Source organism: Mobula hypostoma, chromosome 20 (genome assembly GCF_963921235.1).
Source record: "Mobula hypostoma chromosome 20, sMobHyp1.1, whole genome shotgun sequence".
In the NCBI taxonomy this organism is placed as follows: Eukaryota; Metazoa; Chordata; class Chondrichthyes; order Myliobatiformes; family Myliobatidae; genus Mobula; species Mobula hypostoma.
Genome location: NC_086116.1, coordinates 8,493,270 through 8,520,309, shown reverse-complemented (window position 1 = coordinate 8,520,309; position 27,040 = coordinate 8,493,270). Strand labels below are relative to the sequence as shown.

The following is a 27,040-nucleotide window of genomic DNA, read 5'->3' as shown; positions in this document are numbered from 1 at the left end:
CCTCCCTTATTGCATTGTAGATGAAGACATTTATTAGTAGGAATCAGATATTAATCACATCAACAGTACATAGCAACCAGAGAACAAAATTGTGGAAACATTAAGGCAATTTTTTAAAAATTTTCTTTGACAACCTCATTTAAGAGTTAGAAATGTCAGATATAGTGAAAATGGACTATTTACTGGAAAAGCAGTAAGATAAAGAAGTTTGTTAGTTCCCCATTTGGTGTGGTCAGGCAGTGGTAGAGGTACATGCAGAACAACAGGGGAGAGAAGAATACAGGAAGGGGTTGTGCATGAAGTTTTATGTTCGATAATCCAGAAGTAGGAAGGGGAAGGAGGACAAACCTGTACCAGTCTACACCATTGGATTGGTGGTGGAGAGGGCCTGCAGATTTAAATTCCTGGGCACTAGCATTTCAGATAACAACAAACAACAGGAATCCTGACGAAGGGTCTCGGCCTGAAACGTCGACTGTACCTCTTCCTGGAGATGCTCTCTGGCCTGCTGCGTTCACCAGCAACTTTGATGTGTGTTGCTAGCATTTCAGATTACCTATCCTGGACCTTACACATAGATGCAATCACAGGAAAGGCAAACCAGAGTCATTACTGTCTTGGGAGATTGAGGAGGTTCAGATTGTCACCGAACACTCTAACGAACTTCTACAGATTTCCTGTTGAAAGTATCCGGACTGTTTGCACTATGGCCAGGTACAACAATTCGAATGTGCAGGAATGTAAAAGGCTGCAGAGAATAGTGGACCAAGCCCAAAACGTCACGGGCACTTCCCGCCCTACCATGGGATGTATCTACGCAAGGCCTCAAGAAGGCAATATCTAACATCAAAGATCCCCACCATCTGAGCCATGCCATCTTCTTGCATCTACCATTAGGCAGGAGATTCAAAAGCCTGAAGTCCCACAACACCAGGTTCAAAACCAGCTACTTCCCTTCAACCATTCAAAAAGGGCCATGTTATGCTTGCAAAGGCCATTTATTAAGAAGTGGTTATCAACAGGGTCTAAAAGTTTTGGGGTGACTCCCAAAGGGATTAATTAGAATTTTCATTCAAACTCTTCTAACTTTTTATTACAGATGAGGGGTTGGAAAATTATTAGTTATTCCTAACAGAACAGTGATTTATCAAATGGCTACCCATAATTACCAATTGGAATTAAGAATTAAATGGAGTTTATCTTAAGGAGAGATATGATCAGGCTGGATCCATAACATACATTCTTGGTAAGGGACACGAATGTGGATGTTTTGACGTTGAACTCAGACAAAATACTTTGCTCACCCAAAATATGGCATTGGGCAAGAGTGGGTCAGATTCCCCACTTTCTGTGAGGCATTCAGAATCAGACACTGAAAATCTACCCTAAGATGATGCAGATTAAGAGGAAACCTGGTTGTCATAAATATAGATAATTCAGAAATTATTGGTGTGAGTGTAGCTGGGGAGTACAAAATTAAGAAATTAGGAGGGGCTTTACCTCACAAATCACCATAGTATCACGATGACTGTACAGCAACACGTTAACATAGACTTCAGAATGGAACTGATAGTAATGACAACAAATATGGATAGGATAGAGTTAACTAAGTATGGGACATGATGGTGTGTAACATGTCATTCGAAGGAAACAAAGTGAAAAAGATTGAAAGTTTTGTTAGATACCTTGGAACTTATCAACAACTGTGGCAGTCAATCAGGACATCTTGAAGGAGGAGTGAGACAAAAAGTTTAGTAAAATAAACCAGAACTTTAGAGCTCCTCAGGCCAGGTTCTGTTTCAATCTCTAATGCTGATGTGTGTGGAGTTTACATGTTTGTCCACTATATTGTGTAGATCAATGGTGAAATCCAGGGGTATTTGATAGGAAAATAGGGTGAATGGGTTACATGGAAAATTAGTGGGGATGTTGGGAATGCTCTGCAAGCTGGCCTGGATTCAATGGGTTGAATGCCCTCCCTTGACATTGCAAGGAAGTATTTAAGACAATTACATTTTGGTGCATATTATCCTTTAAGCATAAGACGGTGAAAAATGAAGAGATTTGGTGAAAGAGATCTAAAGTTTAGGATCAAGGCAAGCAATGAAATCCTGGATCAATGAAAACTCAAGATGTAAAACAAAATCAGCAAGCTGTTATATTAATTAAGCACCTTAGGTACAACAAATCATATTCACTGGGCTATTATAAGGTACATATTTGACACTGAACCACATATGGGGTACTAGATAGGATGGCAAAAAAGTTGGTAGTAGTGGTGGGCTTTTATGGAACGTCCAGCAGGATGAAAAAGAATGGGATGGCATGTAGTGTAGTGTTTAGTGCATCGCTTTACAGTGCTAGCAACTGGGTTCAATTCCTGCCTCTGTCTGTAAGGATTTTGCACATTAATCCCATGACCACATGGATTTCCCCCGGGTGCTCACACATTCCCAAGACATACTGGTTAGTAGGATAATTGGTCACATGGGTGTAATTGGGTAGTGTGGATTCCTTGGGTTAGAAAGCCTGTTGCCATGCTGTATCTCTAAATAAGTAAAGGTAGGAGAGTTAATTCTTGAATCCAAAGCCTTGGATTTGGGGGCTTTACCACCAATGAAGGGGCAATTAAATTCAGAGGAGATGGTGGAACTTGGATAGAAAGAGCTAGAGATTGTGGAAAAAGGCAGGAGTTTGAAAAGAAGAGTGGGAACTTTAAAAATTGAAACATTGCTTGTTCAAAAGGTTGAAAGAGGAGGAGCACAGAGATCTCAGAGGGGTTGTGTGTAGAGGGAGGGACAAAGATCAAACAGCCTTTGAATCAAAGCCAGAAGTTCTGGAACTTCATTCTCAAGAGGTGAACAATATTTAAAAGTGTTTCCTAGTGCTGTTAAATGACTTGAGTTAAAGCAGATTTTGAATAGTTGTTTAAGGGATGCTAATATTTTTTGCTCTGCATAGTATTTCCAAATCAGTGTAAAATTTACTTAACAAGAAGCACTGTTACAAAACCCGCACACTACTTCTGAGATGTGCAACACAGTCCAGCTCATATTTAAAATTCATGCAGCTCCTAAAATGCAGAAGTGAAATCATATTTCTGCAATAACTATCTCATAACATCTCACTGCTATCATCCTCCAGTTTCCCACCTAAAAATAGTTTCAAGAACAAGTGAAGTGCAGACCTTGAAATAAAGAGACTTTAGTTGAAATCAATGGTTGAAAGACCTCCGGTCTGAAAATACATTCAGAAAAATGTGCCTGTGTCTCATGAACAACTAATTGAAATGTAAACTACATATCTCTAGTTATCCCAAGCATCAATCCACAATAAGGGATATGGGGAGCAACTGCATTTTTCAGTCCACCTGCTAACCTAAATGCCATGGGAAATGTATTTCAGGAACTCTGAAACATTAAGAGTCTGGGGATTTACCCCTGCTGGGGACAATATATTAGCTGATTATCCAAGCTTGAGGTCTACACGTCTTGCTTCCATAGCGTATCAGGTGTTCTTTCAAAAATGTCAACTAAATAGAGTGGCAAGGCATTGAACCTCTTGGATTAATGAAGGAAGGAAGTAAATTGGATGCCTTTACTTTGCCAGGAAGTTCAATGTGATAAATAGGTAATGCAGAAATTCCAAAGTGTGGTTCCACAACAGACCATCAAGAAACAATGACATCACTGATGTTTGTGGGAATTAGCCATCACTTCTCCTATATTACTGCAGAGGATGTATCAAAAAGTACATCTTTGGTTGTAAAAACACCATGGGATGTCCCAAAATTATAAAAAGCACCATATATAGAACATCACAGCACAATATGGACCCTTTCGTCCATGATGTAATGCCGACGTTTGAACCTACTCTAAGATCAATCTAATGCTTCCTTCCTACACACCCCTCCATTTTACTACCCTCCGTGTGCCTACCTAAGAGCTTCCTAATGTATCTGCCTCCACGACCAACTCTGGCAGAGCGTTCCATGCACCAACCACACAACGTAGGAAAACTTTCATCTGCCATCCACATTATTTTTTCCTCCAATCACCTTATAATTATGCCCCCAGGTATCAGTCATTTTGGCCCTTAGAAAAAGTATCTGGTTATCCACTCGACCTATGCCTCTTAACATCTTGTACACCTCTATCAAGTCACCTCTCATCCTCCTTCACTCCAAAGAGAAAAGCCCTCACTTGCTCAACCTTTCCTCATAAGACATGCTCTCTAATCCGGCAGAGTCCTATTTAATCTCCTCTGCATCATCCCTAAAGCTTCCACATCGTTCCTACAATGGCAAGCTATCCCGTTCTTTAATATGCAAGTTATGCAACATTGTTGAGCATATGAACATTCAGGCAAAGAACATCCAGATATACACTCAATGGCCACTTTATTAGGTACACCTGTACTTCTGCTCATTAATGCAAATATTTAATTAGCCAATCATGTAGCAGCAACTTAATATATTAAAGCATGCAGATATCATCAAGAGGTTAAATTGCTGGTCCAACTAAACATTAGAATGGGGAAGAAATGTGATCTAAGTGATTTTGACCGTGAAATGATTGTTGGTTCCAGACGAAGTGGTTTGAGTATCTCAGCAACTGCTGATCTCCTGGGATTTTCATGCAGTCAAGTGTTTACAGAAAATGGTGCGAGAAACAAAAAAAAACCATCCAGTGAGCAGCAGTTCTGTCAGTGAAAATACCTTGTTAATGAGAGAGGTCAGAGGAGAATGACCGGATTGGTTCAAGCAGACAGGAAGGCAGCAGTGACTCTAATACGTAACAACAGTGTGCAGAAGAGCATCTCTGAACACAATATGTCAAACTTTGAAGTGGATGTGCTAGAGCAGTAGAAGGCCATGAACATACACTCAGAGGCCACCATTAGGTACAGACGGCATCTAATAAAGTGGCCACTGAGTACATTAAGTATTTTTAACAGATTCAAACACTGTAAAGTCCTTTGCAATAGGTTATCTTTTACAGGGTTTGATACCAAATTGCTTAAGGTGATACTGGGACAATATGACTAATTAGGGAAGGGACATACAAAGCTGGAGAGGGTAACTTCCAAAGATAATGGCCTTGGTTGCTGAGCACTCTGTAGAAGAATGTCCAGAAGCAGAGGAATATGGCCATCGCAGGGCTGGAGGTGGCAGATTCTTAGGAATGTGACGATTGTATTAAGACAGAACTACCTGTAATGCAGAACAGGAAATCCAAAGGGTATGAAGGAGCAGGACTTCACAGGAGCCAGGATAAAGGTTAACAGATCATTGGTTAATAAAGGAATCCGGAGGTATGGGGATCCTGCAGGAAGTGCTGAGGTAAGAGTTCAGCTGGGCTCTTCTTTTATCTCAGCTACATCCAATTCTTTGCATATAGTTGGAGAAAGAAGAGAAGAACCTGATTAGACCACACATGGAGTATTGTGTTCAGTTCTGGTCACCTCATTATAGGTAGGATGTGGCAGCTTTTGAGGGGGTGCAGAGGAGATTTTCCAAATGCTGCTTAGCTTTGAGAGCATGTCTTATGACGAAAAGCTGAGCAAGCTAGGGCTTTTCCCTTTGGAGCAGAGGAGGATGAGAGGCGACTTGACAGAGGTGTACAAGAGGCTTAGCTTGAGTGGATAGCCGGAGACATTTTCCCAAGGCAGAAGTGGCTAATACCAGGGAGCATAATAGAGGGGGAGGGGATGTTAGTGGTAAATTCTTTTCACAGAGAGTGGGGGGCATGCGGAATGCCTGGCCAGGGGTAGTAGTAGAGGCAGATATATTAGGGACGTTTAAGATACTCTTAGATAGGCACATGGATGACAGAAAAATAGAGGACTATGTTGGAGGGAAAGTTTAGATTGATCTTAGAGTAGGTTAACAGGTCAGCACAACTTGGAGGGGCCAAATGGCCTGTAATGGGCTGTAATGTTCTATGTCCTATATTCTATGAACTGGATGAATACTGCTCCATACTGTTGAATAGAGAGGTGTTTGCATAGACCATCTGTGTGAATTATTTTGTCCCAGCAAAGGTGTTAGAACATTCAGAGGCATCTACCATTTTAGATATGTTAGTCAGACTGAAAATATTGAAGTAAACAATGTAATTGAGGCTGTTGAAATTGTATTGAATCACCTGGTCTTACCATTGTTCTTAAGGCTATAAAAATTTGGTGTGCTTAGAGTTTGAGAGACTCTACCGGGATGGTCTCAGGGAGAATACTTGCTTGTTGCGATTAATCAAGACCAATGTTCACTCTAATTTATAATGACCAGTGTAAAATCTTGAGCTGTGCAATTTTTTACCTAGTGACAACAACATGTGCACACTGAATTTTTCTTCAATAAAAACAGTATAAATAAGCCAGTTCTAAAATCTGTAGACTAATCATCGCAAACTCCACATTGTTAATACCATCCGCATCAGAAACCGGAAAAGGAAATGTGATTGTGTACGATCGTGAAATATACTTAACGTGCCAACAAGGTAGAGGGTGACAGCCTTTTGTGTGCAGTTTAAATGCCTTTGGGTGCTAGTAGCAAAAACACACCGTAGAGGGAATATTGATAAAGACCAATTACATCACCAGCTTCAGAGTCTCTTGAGACACAGTCACAAGGGTGGATATTTCTCTCCTGGCACCAGATTTGGATTAATTTACTTATCATATGTACATCAAAACATACAGTGAAATGTGTCACAGCCTACGGATGTGCTGAGGGCAGCCTGCAAATCCTGCAGATGAAGGAGAGGGACTAAAGAGGGTCAAGCCTGGAATGGCAGAAAGGAGGCCATGGTTAAGAACATGATGGGTTGGGCTGGTAGATGGCAGGGATGAGGGCTTGCATTGGGGTCAGTAGAGAGGTGAGAGTTGATCTCCAGCCAGGTATAGTGGTGAGGGCAACAGGGGTGAAGAGCAAAGAACGGCCTTACAGAAGGAGCTAGCTGCAAAATGATGGCTGCCTTGAACTCTAAGGCAGGGGATTAGGCGTGTCAATAAAGCAGGGTATAACTGTTCAGTACAGAATTGCTAATGTGTGAGTTCCCACACTATTCAAGAATCTCTGCTGCAGCAAGGAATGTTGTGTAGGTGATGTTATTGTATATTTAAAGAAAGCTATTTGGCATCACTCTGTACGACATCACAGCATTTGGCTGCCATTTTAATTAATGTATTTAGAGATACAGCATGGTAATAGAATCTACCGGCTGATTAGTCCACACTGCTGAATTACACCCATGTGACCATTTAACCAACCTTAATCCATTTATCTTTGGAGTGTGGGAGGAAACTGGATCACCCAGAAGAAATTCGTGCAGCCACAGAAAGCATGTACAAACTCCTTACAGACTGTGACGGGAATTGAACCTGGCACTACGCACCCCCCCCCCAAATTATACTGTTTGACATCAAACATTCCTTCTTTGATATCACTATTGGCTCATATTGATTGACAACAGATCCCATTGGGTGCTCGTTACATCATATTGTTGCACTTTGTGTGTAAGTGTGCCATAACACTGAGGTCATAGGTCAAATTTGCGTAAATGTACTATCGCACACAAAGACTCTAATTGCACTTGGGCAGCAAGGTAGCAAAACTGATAGAGCCGCTGCTGCTTAGCTAAAGAGGGCCTGGTTCAATCCAGATCTCTGGCAGTATCTGGCGGGGAAGTTTGCATCTTCTCCCAGTGACTGTGTGGGTTTCTTCCAGATGCTTGTGTTTCTTCCCACATCCCACAGACATGCAAGCTGGCAGATCAATTGGCTGTTGCGAAGAGCCTCTGGCGGAGAGTTGATGCAAGGGAGAACAGGTTGGAGGTTTAAAAAGTGGGGAGTGGGATTGGTCTGAGACAGATGGGCTGAAATGGTGTCCTTCTAAGGTACAAGGAAATATGGAAATATAGCGATCCAGCACCCATTTCACATGCAAAAATGCCAGGTCGACCAAGTTTGCAAGGCCTGTGTGGTTACTGAGGCTTGGAGAATGCCTAGTCTTCAGAGTCACACCCTAAACCTTCCCTTAACCCACCCCAACTACCCTGGTTTGCTGTTCTTAAAGTGGCAGGTCCTGGTAATCTTTGAACCTTGAAGTAGAATTGCAGCTCTCACTTGAGCTTCTTATTCCCAGGGAATTATCTGCAGAGCCTGGGCGGGGTCCCAGTGCAGTAAGCGATAGGACATCAGCTGCAATGGCTTCTGTGAGAAGCAATTGTTGTGTTGCAGGCCTGAAATCTCAGTTGTTTGCAAAAAAGGTTGCAAAGTCATGGGAAACACATGCTTGCTTTTTTTTGAACTGGCCTCCTTCAGTGAATAATGTGAGTCAACATTTCAAATTTTATGGAAACAGCTGCTGTTGACATATAATGATTTACCACAGGAACATCTCAAGGCAGCAGGGCTGCTGCTATCTCCATTTCAGTCCTCTGTCCTGCTGCCCAGCCACACCAAACACGACGTGAATTCAAAGTCTCCTGAGCTGTGTCACAAATAGCCTTAGCTTATCGATCACAGTTTAAATAGTGCACGCTGTGAATGGCAAATGCAGCCTACTCCACATATTTGCACAGGCAACTCTGTGCCAAAGGAGTGCATGCACGCAGAAGTGCTGTTTCACGGATGTGGTGTCAAACAGAGCACCTCACCTGACCTTGGCATTGGGAGATCTCCTGGCATTCCAGAGCCAAAGAATAATACAGCACAGAAACCGGCCTTTCTGTCCAATTTGTCCATGCCATTTCACTTGCTTGAACTTGGACTATAAATCTTTCCTATCTGTTATTTCAAAGGACAACAATAATCCATTATCTGACCATTGTTTTGATGCATTTTAATGGGATCTTGTTGTGCACATGCTGGCTGCTTTTCCCACAAATCATGACTGCAGTATACTGCAGAAACTACCTTGGGATATTGTGACCAGAAATGTTTCTGGCCTTCCCCGATGCATAACGAGTACCTTGCATTTTGACTCAGCCTTCCCCTGCCATCCACAATCAGCTTGACTTTTGAGGTCAGTGGTTGAGACTGATAAGTTTACATAATCATCTTCCCTGGTGTTCTTGCTGTCACTGTTGACTGTTTGAAGGAGCCATGATTTACTGAGAAATGCAGATGCTCACCGTTAGACTGACCACTTGACAATTGCCCCTTCACCATTCATGAAGTTCATGGGTAATGCTCTACCTCTCCTCCATTTTCCAGTTCATCCCTTGATTCCTTTGATGCACAGAAATACCCAGGAATTCAATGACCTGAGCCTCCAGGGTACAGAATTCTAATGATCTGCCACCCTCCAATGAAGAAAATTCTCCTAATTTCCATTCTAAACGGCCAGACTCTTATTCTGAAACTTTGGCCCTTGACTGAGAACATTCACTCATAAGGAAGATTCTCGTCATATTGACCCTTTGGTGTCTGCTAAGGCTTTTGTATGTTTGAATGAGATCACCTCATTCTTATAAACACTAGCAAATACAGGCTTTGTGTCTCGTGAATCTCTTCCCATGAAGTAAACCTACCTTCTCAGGAACTAGTCTGGTGCATCTTTCTTGTACCCCCTCTTAAGGTGACTTTTGGTTGAAATAAGGAGTCCCAAAGCTGGATACTGTACATTTCTCCAGGTTTGGTCTCACCTAGGCCCTATATAATTGCTTTCCCTCTGGTCATGGATGAGTGACCAGTCTCAATGTGCTCAGCTTTGAGTCAATTGCTGGTCAGAGCAGAGGAGACAGTGAGGATCATGATGTTGGTAATATTGGAGCTCTAAACAAGAAGCATATACAAAATGCTCTTCAACACCTCACAAGTGGCAAAGTTTTTTTCAAGCAATGGAATATCTAATATGGATAAAATTCTAATGTAATCAACACAGCCATCATGGCAAAACAAGAAGACACCACAATCGGAAGTGGGTAAGATCATTTATAACGCAAACAACAGGAATTCTGCAGATGCTGGAAATTCAAGCAACATACATCAAAGTTGCTGGTGAACGCAGCAGGCCAGGCAGCATCTCTAGGAAGAGGTGCAGTCGACGTTTCAGGCCGAGACCCTTCGTCAGGACTAACTGAAGGAAAAGTGAGTAAGGGATTTGAAAGTTGAATGGAGAGGGGGAGATCCAAAATGATAGGAGAAGACAGGAGGGGGAGGGATAGAGCCGAGAGCTGGACAGGTGATAGGCAAAAGGGGATATGAGAGGATCATGGGACAGGAGGTCCGGGAAGAAAGACAAGGGGGGGCGGTGACCCAGAGGATGGGCAAGGGGTATATTCAGAGGGACAGAGGGAGAAAAAGGAGAGTGAGAGAAAGAATGTGTGCATAAAAATGAGTAACAGATGGGGTACGAGGGGGAGGTGGGGCCCTAGCGGAAGTTAGAGAAGTCGATGTTCATGCCATCAGGTTGGAGGCTACCCAGACGGAATATAAGGTGTTGTTCCTCCAACCTGAGTGTGGCTTCATCTTTACAGTAGAGGAGGCCGTGGATAGACATGTCAGAATGGGAATGGGATGTGGAATTAAAATGTGTGGCCACTGGGAGATCCTGCTTTCTCTGGCGGACAGAGCGTAGACGTTCAGCAAAGCGGTCTCCCAGTCTGCGTCGGGTCTCGCCAATATATAAAAGGCCACATCGGGAGCACACATGCAGAACTCGTTGACTTTATTAACTTTGTCTCCAACTTTCACCCTGCCCTCAAGTTTACCTGGTCCATTTCCGACACCTCCCTCCCCTTTCTAGATCTTTCTGTCTCTGTCTCTGGAGACAGCTTATCCACTGATGTCTACTATAAGCCTACTGACTCTCACAGCTATCTGGACTATTCCTCTTCTCACCCTGTCTCTTGCAAAAACGCCATCCCCTTCTCGCAATTCCTCCGTCTCCGCCGCATCTGCTCTCAGGATGAGGTTTTTCATTCTAGGACGAGGGAGATGTCTTCCTTTTTTAAAGAAAGGGGCTTCCCTTCCTCCACTATCGACTCTGCTCTTAAACGCATCTCCCCCATTTCACGTACATCTGCTCTCACTCCATCCTCCCACCACCCCACTAGGAATAGGGTTCCCCTGGTCCTCACCTACCACCCCACCAGCCTCCGGGTCCAACATATTATTCTCCGTAACTTCCGCCACCTCCAACAGGATCCCACCACTAAGCACAGCTTTCCCTCCCCCCCCCCTGCATTCCGCAGGGATCGCTCCCTACACAACTCCCTTGTCCATTCGTCCCCCCCATCCCTCCCCACTGATCTCCCTCCTGGCACTTATCCGTGTAAGCGGAACAAGTGCTACACATGCCCTTACACTTCCTCCCTTACCACCATTCAGGGCCCCAAACAGTCCTTCCAAGTGAGGCATCACTTCACCTGTGAGTCGACTGGGGTGATATACTGCGTCCGGTGCTCCCAATGTGGCCTTTTATATATTGGCGAGACCCGACGCAGACTGGGAGACCACTTTGCTGAACATCTACGCTCTGTCCGCCAGAGAAAGCAGGATCTCCCAGTGGCCACACATTTTAATTCCACATCCCATTCCCATTCTGACATGTCTATCCACGGCCTCCTCTACTGTAAAGATGAAGTCACACTCAGGTTGGAGGAACAACACCTTATATTCCGTCTGGGTAGCCTCCAACCTGATGGCATGAACATCGACTTCTCTAACTTCCGCTGAGGCCCCACCTCCCCCTCGTACCCCAGCTGTTACTTATTTTTATGCACACATTCTTTCTCTCACTCTCCTTTTTCTCCCTCTGTCCCTCTGAATATACCTCTTGCCCATCCTCTGGGTCACCCCCCCCCTTGTCTTTCTTCCCGGACCTCCTGTCCGATGATCCTCTCGTATCCCCTTTTGCCAATCACCTGTCCAGCTCTTGGCTCCATCCCTCCCCCTCCTGTCTTCTCCTATCATTTTGGATCTCCCCCTCCCCCTCCAACTTTCAAATCCCTTACTCACTCTTCCTTCAGTTAGTCCTGACGAAGGGTCTCGACCTGAAATGTCGACTGCACCTCTTCCTAGAGATGCTGCCTGGCCTGCTGCGTTCACCAGCAACTTTGATGTATGTTGCTTGAAGATCATTTATAAATTTGTTTTAGGGTTAAAAAATGTGCAAACACCAGGGATGTTGCCCTCCTGTTCTTTAAAGAATAATACAGTTCTTTAAAGAATAATTTAGCCAAACTCATCCATGCCAATTAAGGTGTCCACCTACAATAATCCCATTTGCTTGTCCCATCAGATAGTGTCATGACAAGGGGACAGTCAGAACCACAGATTAAATGTGTGATCTGAAAGATTGCCCTTCCAGCAATGTAGCGCTTCCTCTGCACAGCATTGGAGTCACAGCCGAAGGGGTCTTTTCCCAGTTCTTGTAGGCAGGGGGTTGAAGCTACAAAAGAGTGAGCATTTCTGAGTGCAAAAGGGAAAAAAGGAAACCCAATCATGGTTTAAACGTAGAAGGAAGGAGCATCCCCCAAATCCTCCTGCCGTGGGAAGGGACAGTTCCCCAGGCCCAGTCCTCCATATCAGGTAGAGGGCTACAGGCAGTGGGATATTGCTGGCTCCCCTGCTTAAAGAGTGGAGGAAACTAAGCACTTTATTGGAGCAAATAGTTATGGTGATGATTCCTGCAGTCAGATATCCCTTCAGACCTGGCTGCCTGGACTTGCTGATGGATAATGGTAAAATTTGAGTAGGGCTAAGTACGCGCATATGGAAATTAGCATGAACAGGAAAGGTAGGAAGTAGGAGAGGGTGTGGAGAAACCACTGCAGTCTTGAATGAGGTCATCTCATTCTACCTTTTACAATTTATATAATCTTTTACAATCTTTACAATTGGCACCAGAAGATATGGTGATACCGGTACATCCTTGGGTATGTCGGTTGTTAAAACAAACAAGAAATATCACTGTGTGTTTCAACGTACGAGATAAATAAATCTGAAACTGAATTGGAAACTAAACTCTAGAAAATACTAGCTTTGTCCAATTAATCTCTCTCCCAGGAACTAGTCTAGAGAATCTTTACTACACTCTCTCTTTAAGGCAAAGGAACTTTGTTTAAGTTAAGCAAATCCAAAGCAGGTATACATTTCTCTATTTGTGGTTTCACCCTGTCCAACATAATTGCTCTACCCTTGAGTGGCCAGCCTTGGAGTGTAAGGTCCAGATCAAACCCTGATTAGAGCTGAAGAGAAAACGAGGGTCAGGATAATCAGGATGACAAGTGCAGAAATTTGCTAAAGCAGTACTATGCCTAGCACTGATACGTTGCATGTCCAGGCAGATGTAATAAATGTCAAGAGAAGATCGCCAGGGTTTCCAAAGGCACAAGTATATTCTGGTTCAAATGAGCTGACATCAAAACATAGAACAATGCGCAGTACAGCATAATACAGTCCCTTCAGCCCACAATGTTGAACCAACTTTTAATCTACTCTTAGGTCAATTTAACCCTTCCCTCTTACATAGCCCTCCATTTTTCTATCATGTTCTAGGAGTTTCTTAAATACCCCTCCTGCATCTGCCTCTATCGCCACCCCTGGCATGGGCATTCCATGCACCTACCATTCTCTGTGTAAAAAAAAACTTAGCTCTGATGTCCCCCTTTATACCTTCTTCCAATCAGCTTAAAATGATGCCCCCTCATATTAGCCACTTCTGCCCCTGGGAAAAATCTCTGGCTATCCACTCGGTCTATGTCTCTAATCATCTTGTACAGCTCTATCAAGTCACTTCTCGTCTCCCTTCACTCCAAAGAAAAAGCCCTCGCTTGCTCAGCCTATCTTCATAAAAGTTGTACAAGTTGGTCTTCCCCAAACCCAGCACCCAACTCTGCCCCACAACCCTATCACACACACAATCACTGAGTCTTCTTCCAGAAAACATCTCTCTCCAAGCTGAGGTGAGACGAAGCATTGATAACAATGTAAGCCTGAGGCTGGACTCTGACCTGGATCTGCTGCTGAAGGACCTGGTGAGACAAAGCATTGATAACAATGTAAGCCTGAGGCTGGAATCTGACCTGGATCTGCTGCTGAAGGAGGTTGATCTTGTGTTGCTGCTGTAACAACTGCTGCTGTTGCCTTGCGATCTGTAAGGGAGGGAATGAAATGAGGCCGATTTAGCATCAATTAAAAGCTAATGCATCATTACTCAGGAATATTCTCATTTTATTTCCTGTGCTTATCCCATTCCCATCTCCGATTGTCATCTACCTACATACCTTTCCCATCAAAGAACTGTACTGAACAGAAAGGGGCATTTCTAGCCCACCTCCTCTACACCGGAGACACAAGAGATTCTGCAGATACTGGAAACCAGGAGCAACACACAAAAAATGTTCCAAACTGTTCATCTCCCCCCATAGATGCCATCTGTCCTCCAGTATTTTGTATAAGTTGCCGGCCATGATACTTATCAAAACTAATCTCTTTTGCTTGCAAGTTCATGTCCAGATGCTTTTATGCATAAGTGGGTCTGCCTCCACCATCTCCTCTGGCATCTCTTTGCAGATATTCACTGCCCTCTTTGTGAAAAACACAGCCCTCAAATATCCTTTAAATTGATCCTCTCTTATTCATGCCCCCTCCCCTCTCCTTTTATACTCCCTGCCCTGGGAAAAAGACTCTGACTATCTATCTATCTATCACTGACTATCAATGCCCTACATAATTTAATAAAATTCTATAAGATCACTCCTCAGCCTCCTACACTCTAATGAGAATAAACTCAGCTTATCCAGCCTCTCCTCATAACCACAGCTCTCCATTCCAGGCAACATCTCCATGACCCTGCTTTTTGTTTTAACCTTTCATCCACTCCCAACTATCCTGCCATAGTCTCCCTCCAACACTTGTTTCTCTGACTCTCTCTTTGATTAAAAACTGTTTGCCATTGAAACATTAACTTAGTTGGTCACCCCCCCCCCCCCACCACCACCCTGATCCGATCCAATCCTGCTTGGTCTGCTACCAGTTTCCGGAGTATCATAGAATTGTTACAATACTAACAGAGCCCATCTAGCTCATTGAGTCTGCACTGGCACTTACTAAAGTAATCTCATCATTCCCTTTTCCTTCTGCTTTCATTTTAACAAGGCCAGGATGTTTCAACGGGCTAAGCGGTCTGTTTCTGCACAGTTCTGGTCTGGACAGCCCACAGCCGCAAATATCCTAGATTGTTGCCTGGTGCTTGAGATGCACTGTGCCATAGTCACAGTGAGCACACATTGCAGATATTATATACAAAAGGCAAGTGGTGCAAGTCAGGACCCTCATAGCTACATGTGGAAAGCACCAGGCCCACTTGTTGCAAGAGTTTAGAAATGTATAGAAAGTTACGCAGAGATGAACTACTCAAGTTTCTCTCCCTTCATCTGCAGGCTATTTGTTAACCTATTCTGGGTAGTCTTGTTTTTGGGCCTAAGTTGAGGGACCATTTTCTCTTTTCTAGGACAACTGATGACCTCACAACGGACGCCAGCCTGGATACAATTTAAGTCAGCAAAGATCTGACCTGATCTGCTCTTGTGCCTCTACCCAAAAGGGAAAATCTCCTTCCTCAAATAAAAACACTTTTAATTAAAACATATGCACACAGTATTTTTGTTTTAATGTACCTGCAAAAATCACTTCTAAAACACCTCTTCAGCTGAAGTTATGCAAGAAATGTTCTGTTTAGTGTGTCTAGGGGAGACACATGTTCAAAGGCATCACACAAATTAAACTGGAAATACAACTTAATTAGATTAACAATGAGCTAAGCACGCCACATTGGAAGATTAGTTGCAGCACACAATTCTGACTTGCCGACAGATTGCAATTCAGAAGTTGATTGCTAGTTCATCAAAAACAAAAGCTGGCAACCCAACCAAAGGATACAAAGTGAAGTGACACTATACTAATTAAATGAAGTGATTTTATTGTTTACCAGCACAGTTGTTACACTCTCTGCAATTCTGCTTTTTTTGCAGATTGCAACAGATTATTTCAAGGTAAGACTGGCTTTTAATTACAGCGCAATTAAAATAGAAAACAGGCAAATGAGCGAGCTCATATATTGTGCTCCTGCTAATAACAAACCTTTGACATTTGCATATGTACAATGAACGGCGATCTGCAATAGGGAACTAGCTCCTTATTATTAGGGCAAAGAATTTATTGTCTATCATGACAATAGAGTATTCACACTTCGGACTTTGACCATTTTTAAACAAGTCACCTGCAGCATGTTTTATCACTTTAAAGGCAAATTGTTTATCCTTCAGCAGGATTAAGGTAAATGCAGTTTAAATTTGTTCTTTTTTATTCAATCATGGTAGATTTGTCAACTCTAAGCCAAAAGGTCAGAGTTTAGGTTCTGGTATGGAATATAAAACACAGAACTGTACAGCACAAGAACAGGCCCTATGGCCAACAGTGTTGTACCGAAACTAATTAAATAAGTAATCGAATGATCAACTAACCAATCCCTTCAGCCTGCACAATGTCTATATCCTTGCATTTCCCTCACATTCTGTGCCTATCTAAAGGTTTCACAAAAATCCCTCGTGTCTCTGCTTCTGCATTAGGGATTTTTATGAAACATTTACATGGGTACATGAATAAGAGGGAAATGGAAGGATACAGACATTGTGCAGGCAGAAGACCATAAAATAACAAGACATGGGGGGAGAATTAGGCCATTTGGCCCATCAAGTCTGCTCCGCCATTCCATCATGGCCGATTTATTATCCCCTTCTACCAATTCTTTTTCCTTCTCCCTGCAACACGTGACACCCTGACTAATCAAGAACCTGGTAACCTTCACTTGAAATACACTCAATGACTTGGCCTCCACAGCCATCTGTGGCAATGGGATTACTTTAATTAGCCATTTGATTACTAATTTATTTTCAGCACAACATTCTGGGTTGAAGGGCTGTTCCTGTGCTGTATTGTTCTATGTTCTACTCCAGACCTCATGTCCACAGTCCAGGAAAACATTCCCAGTATGGCACTACAGGAGTACCACACTGTCAGTAGGATTGTCTTTGGGGTAAGTTACCAAACCAAGGTCAGCTCTGCTCCTTGACTGGTAACAGAGCAGGCACCTTCAGAGAAAGGTGTCTAGAGTTTTTCTGCTATCCTAACTAGCGTTTATCCCTAAACCACAATTCAACAGCAGCTGACCTAGTTAACCTACACAAAATGCTGGTTTCAGCCCAAACCCTCAGCTGTTTATTCCCCTCCATAGATGCTGCCTGACCTGCTGAGTCCCACCGGCTTTTTTGTGTGTTGTTCAAGATCTCAAGCATCGCTTGTGTTGTTAACTCAGCTTTTGGCGAGATCTTGCTAGGCACCAACCAGCCGACCACATCTCCAAAAGGTCAAGTGTACATATGAGATACAAGAGACTGCAGATGCAGGGACCTTAGCACCACACAAGCGCAGGAGTAAGTCCACGGATTGGGCAGCATCTGCGGAGGGAAAGGGATAGTCAATGTTTTGGGTACAGAATCTTTATCAGGGCGGAGTGTAAAGTGGAGATAGCCAGTATAAAGAGGTGAAGGGGAAGAATGGGTAGAATCTGCAAGTGGAATACAGGTAAGAAGGGTTTAATGGACAGACAGAACCAGGTGGGGAGGGGTGGAGATAGCGACTTTAGTCAAGTGTATTTAATTAGCTTGACAATCTATTGCAATATCCTCGGGCTGTGAAGAACAGAATAGAAATACCTGCTTTTGGTTTTATCTAATTGTTTGCCAAATTCTAGTTCACAGTTTACAAGCGCAAGTCAGCAGAAAATAATTGTGCCTTAAGCAGGAACTTGTTTTTATATGAAAAGTTATCTCACAACCCATCAGACCAAGTGGGTCTTTAGGATGTTGACCAAACTCTGTCAATGAGGCAGTGCTGATGATAGGTTGAAGGGAGTTTCAGGGTAAAGAGACTGATGGTGGCTGAAATCACGGTTGCCAATGATGTAGCATAGGAGTTGACGGAGCATGAGAAACCAGAATTGGGGGAATGAAAAGTTTGAAGGATTGGAGGAGTGTGAAAAGGTGAGAAGGACTCAATCCACTGAGGGTCTGAACACTAAGATGAGGATTTGAATACAAAGTTGGGGACCTTAAATTCAGAATTGAAAGAGGTTTTTGGACCATCTGGCTCATAATCAGAAAAATTCCCAAATTTGTCTGTGACTGGCTCATATCCTTTTAAACTTTTCTTAACCATGTCCCTCCCCAAGAGCTTTTTAAATTTTGTTAATGTACCTGCCTCAATTACTTCCTCTGTCTGACAGCTCATTCATATAATATGGATCATGCTCTGGTTGAAAAAGTTGGCCCTCCATTTCCTATCAAATTTCTCCACTCTCATCCTAAATCCAAGTCTTCTAGTTCTTGATTCCTCAACCTGAGAAAAATACTGAAGACATTCTCTCTATCTATGCATCTCATGATTTTATATGCCTCAATAAGATCACTCCTCATTCTCCTGCACTCTAACGAATAAAGCCCTAGCCTGCTCAACCTCTCTCCATAACTCAGTCCCTCAAGGCCCAGCAATATCTTGGTACATCTCATCTGGTGCCTTATAGCAGGGTGACCAAAAATGAACACAATATTCCAAATATGGCCTTAGCAATGTCTGAGTACAATGCAGCTTCTATTTTCAATGTCCGACTAAAGATGGCCAGTTTGCCAAAAGCCATTTCCACCACCCTGTCTACCTTTGACACCACTTTCAGGGAACCACGTACTTGTAAGGTATTCTTGAACTAGGAAGCTAGGGAGGTCAGAGAGGATGGGAATTATGGCCAGGGTAAGGCACTAGTTTGGGATGAGCTAAACATTGTGAAACAAGAAGGATGGGTGGCCTCTTCCACTTGTATTTTTGTGATCACGAAGTTGTCACTCTAGTGATCTATCACTCTGATTACTCTGCATGTCAAATAGCATTTTCTTGCAGGAACCTGGGTTCACTTATCTCCTCCCCCACCTTCGTATTCTGGCTTCTTCCCCCTTCCTTTCCAATTCTGATGGAAGGGTCTCAGTACAAAACATCAACTGTTTTTCCCTCTCCATAGCAGCTACCTGACCTGCTCAGTTCCTCCAGCATTTTGTGTGTGTTGCCTTATTTTTTTTTAACCTTATTAGCTCTTTTTCGCATAAACCCCATATCCCCTGATGCCTTGATATTAAATATGGCATTGTCTAAGTCTTTGATTTAATTAAAGGCAGGTTTAGAGTGACTGAGATGCTTAAGGAAAGCGTGTTTTATTAAATTTGGTTTCACAGCAAACTCGATGTGCACTCCAGCCAGTGAGAACCATTGCCAAGCAACCTGCTGCAGGCATCATTTTGCCTTGAGATACATTGCATTCTGACTCATGTTACAACTTCAGCATAAATTGAAATAAAGTGAAAGCTACCTGAATATATTCCACATCAGGCATCCGACTGAATCACCCTGAAGGTAGCAAGTGTCAGATTTAATCAACAATCCACGAGGTGTTAAGATAGGCCAATTGGTTTTCACATTCCTGATACTTTTTATGCCATGACTGTTAACACTGAGATATGAGTTGTTACCTCCAACTTGTTCAGTGCCACTTTTTATTTCCTTTGTCAGTGCAGGCAGTGTGGCTTCTTCTCAAAAAGGGCTATGTTCCACGCTCTTAATTGTCATGGAGATGCAGGTAGATTGCACATTGTCAATCATGTTACCAAACCAAATGTACAGCCTTTTTTTTTACCCCTTGTTGGGACACTTGATGACTTTTTAAATTAAGAAAACAGTTTGCAAATGGCAATCAGAAGGCTCTAGTTAGCTGCTGCTGGATTGAATAACTGACTGATGGCATTAAAAAATCTGCAGATGGTAGAAATCCGAAATAAAACTGAAAATGGTAGCTGCCCCGACTGCTGAGAGTTTCCAGAGTTATGAAAATGGCTCCCCTCTTCCCTTCTGAAGCATGACTGAAATGGCTGAATTCAACAGCTGGAATGGAGCACCAAATTATAAGATAGGTGTGGACTACTGCACAGCTCCTGATCACTCTCCAATTGTCCTCTCATGGATGAGATCTGGAAATGTTTGAGTATGGATTTTCAGATAGGTGAAGACTATGTAATGTGACTCAATCCCATTGTAATTAGAAAAGAAGGGTAGGGGAAGAAAGCAGGAAGAGAGAACTGATGGAAGGCAGAAAAACAATGTACAGAGAGACCCAACAAGCCGATATTGCTTGCCTTAAGGAATTAATAATGGAGAGATCACGCAGAGGTATTTTGATGCAGTGATTTAGGAGAAATATCTTCTGTGGGGGAAATAATGGTCTAGATATATTCTTCCGTGCCTGGGGTTCCCAATCTATTTTATGCCATGGACCAATACCATTAAGCAAGAGGTCTGTGGACCCCATGTTGGGGACCCCTGTTCAGTGCTGATCAGTTAATGGCAGGAACATTAACAGCATGGATTTACGGATGGATCTTGAGGTCCAAATCCATAAATCCCCGAAAGTGATGACACAAATAGATTAAGTTGTTAGGGGAGCTGAATACCTGAAACTTCACCAATATACTTATGTATCATAATCCAAAATTCTTGAATTCTGGGACAGGACCAGAGAGCATGTACTGAGTCCCCTTTAACCACCTGACAGCGCCAGCATTCAGGAGCATTTTTCAACCATAATCTATGTAACTTTGCTGGAGTCCAGTAGAAATGGTGTAGGATCTTAAACTGAATAAGGCGCACACTCAGGTCTCTTGACATTGTTTTGACATTTTTTGCAAATTTTGTCCCACTCTTTTGTCTCAAAAGTCACACTCAGGTCTTTTTCCCATGCTCTTTTAAGACCCAACAGAATTTTGTCCCTGGAGATTTGTGTCTTGGGAGACACACTTGGGTTACTCGGGGATAAACCTTCTCAAAATTGGATCCAGACAAGTATAATGGTAGGAAGACAAATTATACTGAGAGGTTGGAGGAACTTGGGGGGGAACCATCATTTCAGGAGGGGGTCACAGAAATAGCCAAAGTGGAAGCTTTTGAACGCATGTCTTACTAACAGTTTAATAGATTGGACATCTATATACAAAAATGGGGCAAATATTTAGGTTTCCTTGGGGGGAAATAGTGGTCAATGTAATGGTGAAGCATATTGCTGAATGGCAGCCTTTTCTGTTATTAGAGGTCTAAATAGACACACGTGGTTATTATATTGATACTTATTTCTGCCATGTTTGTTTTGATTTTATGGATAATTTTATGTTTTGTAAGCTATGATTTACATAATTCCAACACTGACTCAGGGATTTGGGGTTTTAAAAATTCCTAGAAATAAAATTTATTAGATTAAGGTGTAAAGAAACCATGTGGCATGCTTGCCTTCATTAGTTGGGCCATTGAACGTGAGAGTCACAAAGTCACGTTGCATCTGTATAAATCTTTGCAGGCCACGCTTGGAGTATTGTTTGCAGCTTTGGTTGCCCCCATTACAGGAAGGGTGAGGAGACTTTGAAGAGTGTAGAAAAGAGGTTCACCAGGTTACTGCTGGGTTGGAGAGGTTGGACAAGTTTAGATTGTTTACTCTGCAGTGCTGGAGATTGAAGAGCAACCTGACTGAAGTTTATAAAATTATGAGGCAAAGAGTAGGCATTCACAATCACTTTACCAGGATAGGAATGTCAACTACCAGAAGGCATTGCTTTGTGGTGCCAAGGGAAAGTTTAAGGGAGGTACGGGCCAAGTTTATTTTTTACATAGAGAATGGTTGGTAGAAATCTAGAATGTGCTGATGGTGGAAGTAGATATGACAGTGTTGCTTAAGAGGCTTTTAGATAGGCAGGGAATGGAGGGATATGGATCATGCTGGCAGAAAGGATTAATTGAATTTGGCATCATGTTTGAACTATCATGAACTGAAGGGACTGGTCATTTGAAGTACTTTCTGTGCATTAGGACTAAATGGATGATTGGTAATTTTCAAAGGGCATTTGATACAAACTTGCAAAAGTTAAAAACAAAACAGGTCCATGGGTAAAGAGTGGGATTTTTGATAGAGACAGCATTGGGTACAGGTACATTGGCCTCCATTTGTAATGGATAATTCTCCAGTTCTCTGAATCAGTGACAATTTACACACTATAGTTTGAGGCCACAGCATAGTTTGTGTGCACTTACCTTAGACAAATTACTAACAATTTTATATTGCATTTGAGTTCACTCCTACAGTCATAAAGATCCAGGCAATTAAGAATTAATGGCAAGGATATAGGTCACAGTGCAAAAAACCCTCTGATGCTCAGAGCAAGCGACACAAGATGATCCTTTTATAAAGCTATAGATGTTTTTTTGTAAATTTTTCCATCACGGTCTGTTAATTTGGTGGCTATAGCATGTTGCTGCTGAACTTTCCGCGATTCCCAGTCAACTGGATTCATCCGTTCAGTTGTACTCACTTGTTCCTGTTGCTGCTTTGCGAGTTCCATTTGCTGTCGTTGCTTCTCGATCTGCGAGGCTGCCAGCTTTTTCTGTTCATCATGGGCCGCCAGCAACTGCTCACGCAGACTTGTCAACTGGTTGATCATCGCCATGAGTTGCCGTTCTTTCTCCGCCAAGCTCTCAGGCGTCCCTGTCACCGGTGGAAGGGGTGGGGGGGGGGTTTGCGGTGTGGAGGGCGGAAAGCAGAAAGAGGGAGAAAAGTTCAACGTCTCCTGAGTTTCATAGGTCATGGGAGTTCAGTAAGTGGGGGAGCGAGAAGCAGCGATCACAAGGAATTAGGAGGGAGAGTCAACCCAGGCCAATCAAATTATCTTCCCACGACATCCAGCATAATACTTCTATGGTCACGGAGAGCTACAGCACAAAAATAGTCCCTTTGGTCCATCTAATCCATGCTGAACTGTTATTCTGCCTAGTCCCATTGACCTGCATCTGGACAATAGCCCTTCAGACCCCTGCCATCCAGGTACTTACCCAAATTCTCTCAAGTGTGGCAATCAAACCTGTATCCACCAGTTCCACTGGAAGCTTGTTCCACACTCTCACCACCCTCTGAGTGAAGAAGTTTTCTCCCTCAGGTTCACCTTAAATGTTTCACTTTCCACCCTTAACCTATGACCTCTAGTTCGAGTCCTCAGTGGAAAAAGCCTGCTTTCAGGCGACTTAATTGGATGCATTAGGATTGGTTTACCTATCTTGGTTGTAGTTCTACAGGAAGGGAAGAGGACTCTGCTACAATTCATGCTAACATCACATGCTGAAGTAAATGTCATTCTACTAAAAATTAGTGGAGTGATTTTTAGTAGAAAAAAATGAAGAATATGCAATCAGTTTGGCTGATCTTATTTTGATCGCCAATTTTCCAACCCAAGTACCTTGGACTCCTGTAACCTCCCCACATTTCAGAATACTAACAATTAGTCTGTTCTATCTACAGGGACCTGGGTTCAATCCGGATATCCTGCTCCAGTTCCCTGCAACATCTGGTGGTGGTCAGTTAACGGGAGAGTGTAAACCACCAGACAGTTTGCATACTTGTAATGGATTGGGAAATCAGTGCTTACTTTTGTTTGTCAAAAAGAGATGACTATTTTGAGGCAAAGATGGGCTAAGAGCACTCACACATTCCCGGAAAATCTCTAGAAGAATTTTATATTTCTTTTACTTTGGTCACGCCCATCACCAGTCCTGAGTGTACGTTTGTTTAGCTATCATTTCCGAATCAATAAAGAGTTCCCTGGCTTATGATGGCAAGTGTATCAAATGGAGGCTCATTCTTTGGAGTTACAAAGATGCCATAGGCTACAATAAATTATTTTGTGCTGTCTTCCAGGTCACTCCAGGGCAGCACAGTGACACTGCCTCGCATCTACAGAGACCTGGTCTATGATCCTGACCTTTGGTGCCGTCTGTGTGGAGTTCGCCCATTCATCCTGTGACCACCTGGGTGTTCTAGTTTCTCCCCACAGTTGGTGGGGGTGGGCTCATTGGTGACTGTAAATTACCCCATACTGTGCACAAATGGCAGACAGATCAAGAGGGAGGGGATAGGTAGGTGAGGGATAATAAAATGCAGGACTACAGGGAAAATAGGAAAAGGGAGATGGGTGGGTTGACTCGGTATAGGGCTGCCAAGGACCTGATGGATCAAATGGCCATCATTTACACACGTTGTTTCAAAGAGACTCAGGTACTTTTGTAGTCCAGTCACTAATGGGAAGTAGCAAACATAGCAACAAATTTGTATGCAGGTCGATTCAATGAAAGCCATTGGAAAACATGAGCCAAATAATGATGACTCTTCAGCTTATCCACTGTTTCTCTCTGATTTTCCTCCACCAAAGCTGTGGGAGAGAAATCTCTGAGGGAGTTCACACCTCATCTGGTGTAGGAGTCATCTGAGGGATAAATGGCTGGCTTCAAGAAGATCTATGAACGGTGCTAAATGACCATTTACAACTACATAAGGGCAGTGGCGTAATAATGCATCTGAATAAGACAAGAGTAGCAGCCAAGTTTCAAGTCTTTGGGGTGTCAGAAGCAAGGAGTCACCACCGGGTCAAGGTAACTGCTTAATCAGTGGTGTAGCAGAACTGTTGGACTCTGAGAAAGCACTCTGACATACTGGCAATTATGTAGAACTACAGCATAATAACAGGCCCCTCGGACCATCAAGCCTGCACCACCCAATTATACTCATGTAGCCAATTAATCTACCAACCCGCATATCTTTGGAATGGGAGAAAACAGGAGTACCTGGAGGAAACCCCCGTGGGTCACAGGGAGAATGTACAAACTCCTTACAGACAGCAGCTTCATTATCCACGGTAACAATGATTGATTTTTCATGATTGTTATCTTCAGTAACAAAAGAAACTCCACAGCTTATTGTGTGGGCAACTGAAGGCCTATTTAATATAAATTGAAAAATGTTAGAAAAATCAGGAGAAGGCCATTCATTTGTCCCTTTAAGCCTGCTCTGCCATTTGATATGACTTGCACCATTTAATTCTCTTGATTCCCTTAAAAATCTTTAGTGGAACAGCTATGAGAACTGTGGTGCATCGGAGGCCAAAGCCTAGAGAAAAGAGAGATGTTGAAAGTTAAAAAGACCAAAGACTGAATGCATAAAATCTTAAAGACAGCAAGGAACAGAGGATCAGTGCTAATCAGTATGGTTGTTGGGCACATTTGCACTGCCAGAGGGTTGGCAAAAATAAGTTGAAAGTGTACCTCAAAGATGGCCAAATCCCATTCTAGTCCTTGAACCCAGGTTCAATTGGGTTCAGTTGGGGTTCTGGGACTGCCATAACAGCACACCACTGATGAAGCCAAAATCACCTTGCAGCCTATTGCAATGCAGTGATCACTGCTGAGTCCATAAGACTATAAGATATATCAGAAAAGTTAGGCTGTTCGGCCTGTTGACTGCTCTGCCATTCGAGCACGGTTGACTTATTTACCCTCTCAACACCATTCTCCTGCCTTCCCCTATTTCCTTTGATGCCCAGACTAATCAAAACTTCTCAACAATGCTTTAAATATACCCAATTTCAATAATCAAAGGGCTGGGATGAAGGAAGGTAGATCTAAGATAGTAATAAAATACTTTGAAGTGAGAAAACATTTCGGTGTCATAGAATCATAGAAAACAGGAACAAGCCCTTTGGCCCCACTGATCCTTCCCGACGAAGACACCCATCTTGTCCTATTTGACCCAAATCTTTCAGAACCTTTTTGGGAAAGCCAGACCTGGAAGCTATTCTGGTTGATCAAATCTTCACCCTCTATTGAGAAAAACTATATATTCTGTTCGTCTTGTAGGTTCACTTTTTTAAAAAAAAGCTCCAAAGTGAGAAGTAGTTGTGCCTGTGTTCAATGTATTTTTGAAACTGATCTACATGCACAAACACATAACCACAAAGTCCCATCATCCAAGTCAGAAATTCCAGACGACAATAGTTTTTTTGTGATCTCTTTACATTTCAGTTTACATTCCTGCTTTGCTTCAGCAGCCTATCAAACGATCTCTTGCTCTATTCTTCCCTTGGCTCCGGCTTCATGAGGCACCACACTGGACTCTTGGGCAGAGAGCAGTCGGCCCATTTGACCTCACAAGAAGGTGCGAGTGAGATTCATTTGGCCCCGGAGGGCAGCTTTCCCAACAATAGACAATAATTGCAACTGTCACGGCAGTCTGCAGGAGAAATAAACCGGTGGCTGTTTTAACAACTCACTGTGGAGCCTGGCCCTTTAGATGTGTGTTTGAAGGGACTGCAAAACAGAAAGGATCTTCTGTTAAAATGTCAAAGGAGAAAAGAAACCCTTCTTTCATGACAGGCTGGCAGGAATTTCAATTGTCTTCTTTCTCCAGACCATAGAAGTTAGTCCAGCGTTTTATGCTCAGTCCACACAAGAGCAATAGGTAATGATCATCAGCGGCACATTATAAAGATGCGAGAGATCTGCGGCCACACTGTCTTTTCAGATTTACCATAAAAAATTAAAGGCACAGATTTTACAGGCTGAACCATTAACTGAATAGGCGCCGTCAAATGGTCTTCTTAATATGTTTGACGGAAATGGTTCAAGAATGTTAAGCTTTAGGAGACTAATAAACTGCAGTAACCCACATTTATATGTATCTGTTCCATATTTTAAAACAAGGCTCAGAACTACCTATGGTTCACTAATGGCATCTGACTTAAGTTGAAAACAGTACACAAGTTGAAATGCTAGCTCAGCACTGAACTGATTCCACAAACTATGGACTCACTTTCGAGGACTTTATAGCCCAGTATGTTTTGTGTGTGTGTGTGTGTGTATTTATTTATTATTGTTTTTTTTTTATTTGCGCAGTTTGTCTTTTCCTGTTTGTCAATCTTTGTGCGTAGCTTTTCATTGATTCTATTGTGTCTTTGTTCTACTGCGAATGCCTGCAAGAAAGTGAATCCCAGGGCAGAATATGATGACATATATGTACTTTGATAATAAAATACTTTGAACTTTGAATGAAACACTTTGAGCTGTGGAC

General features: G+C 42.8%; 1 protein-coding gene across 17 annotated transcripts in view; it reads right to left on the bottom strand.

Moving 5' to 3' along the window:
- Window positions 1-27,040, bottom strand: part of sox5 (SRY-box transcription factor 5) — a 396,739-nt gene that overhangs the window by 137,354 nt on the left and 232,345 nt on the right. For 16 of the 17 annotated variants that reach the window (XM_063072335.1, XM_063072336.1, XM_063072334.1 and 13 more), the window contains 2 exons: window positions 22,464-22,636; window positions 14,034-14,102 (listed from right to left, as the gene is read on the bottom strand). In XM_063072335.1, coding sequence (XP_062928405.1) covers window positions 14,034-14,102; window positions 22,464-22,636 — 242 coding nt within the window. Of the gene's footprint in view, window positions 1-13,961; window positions 13,972-14,033; window positions 14,103-22,463; window positions 22,637-27,040 lie in introns of those variants that run through there. The other variant, XM_063072341.1, reaches the window with a different exon arrangement.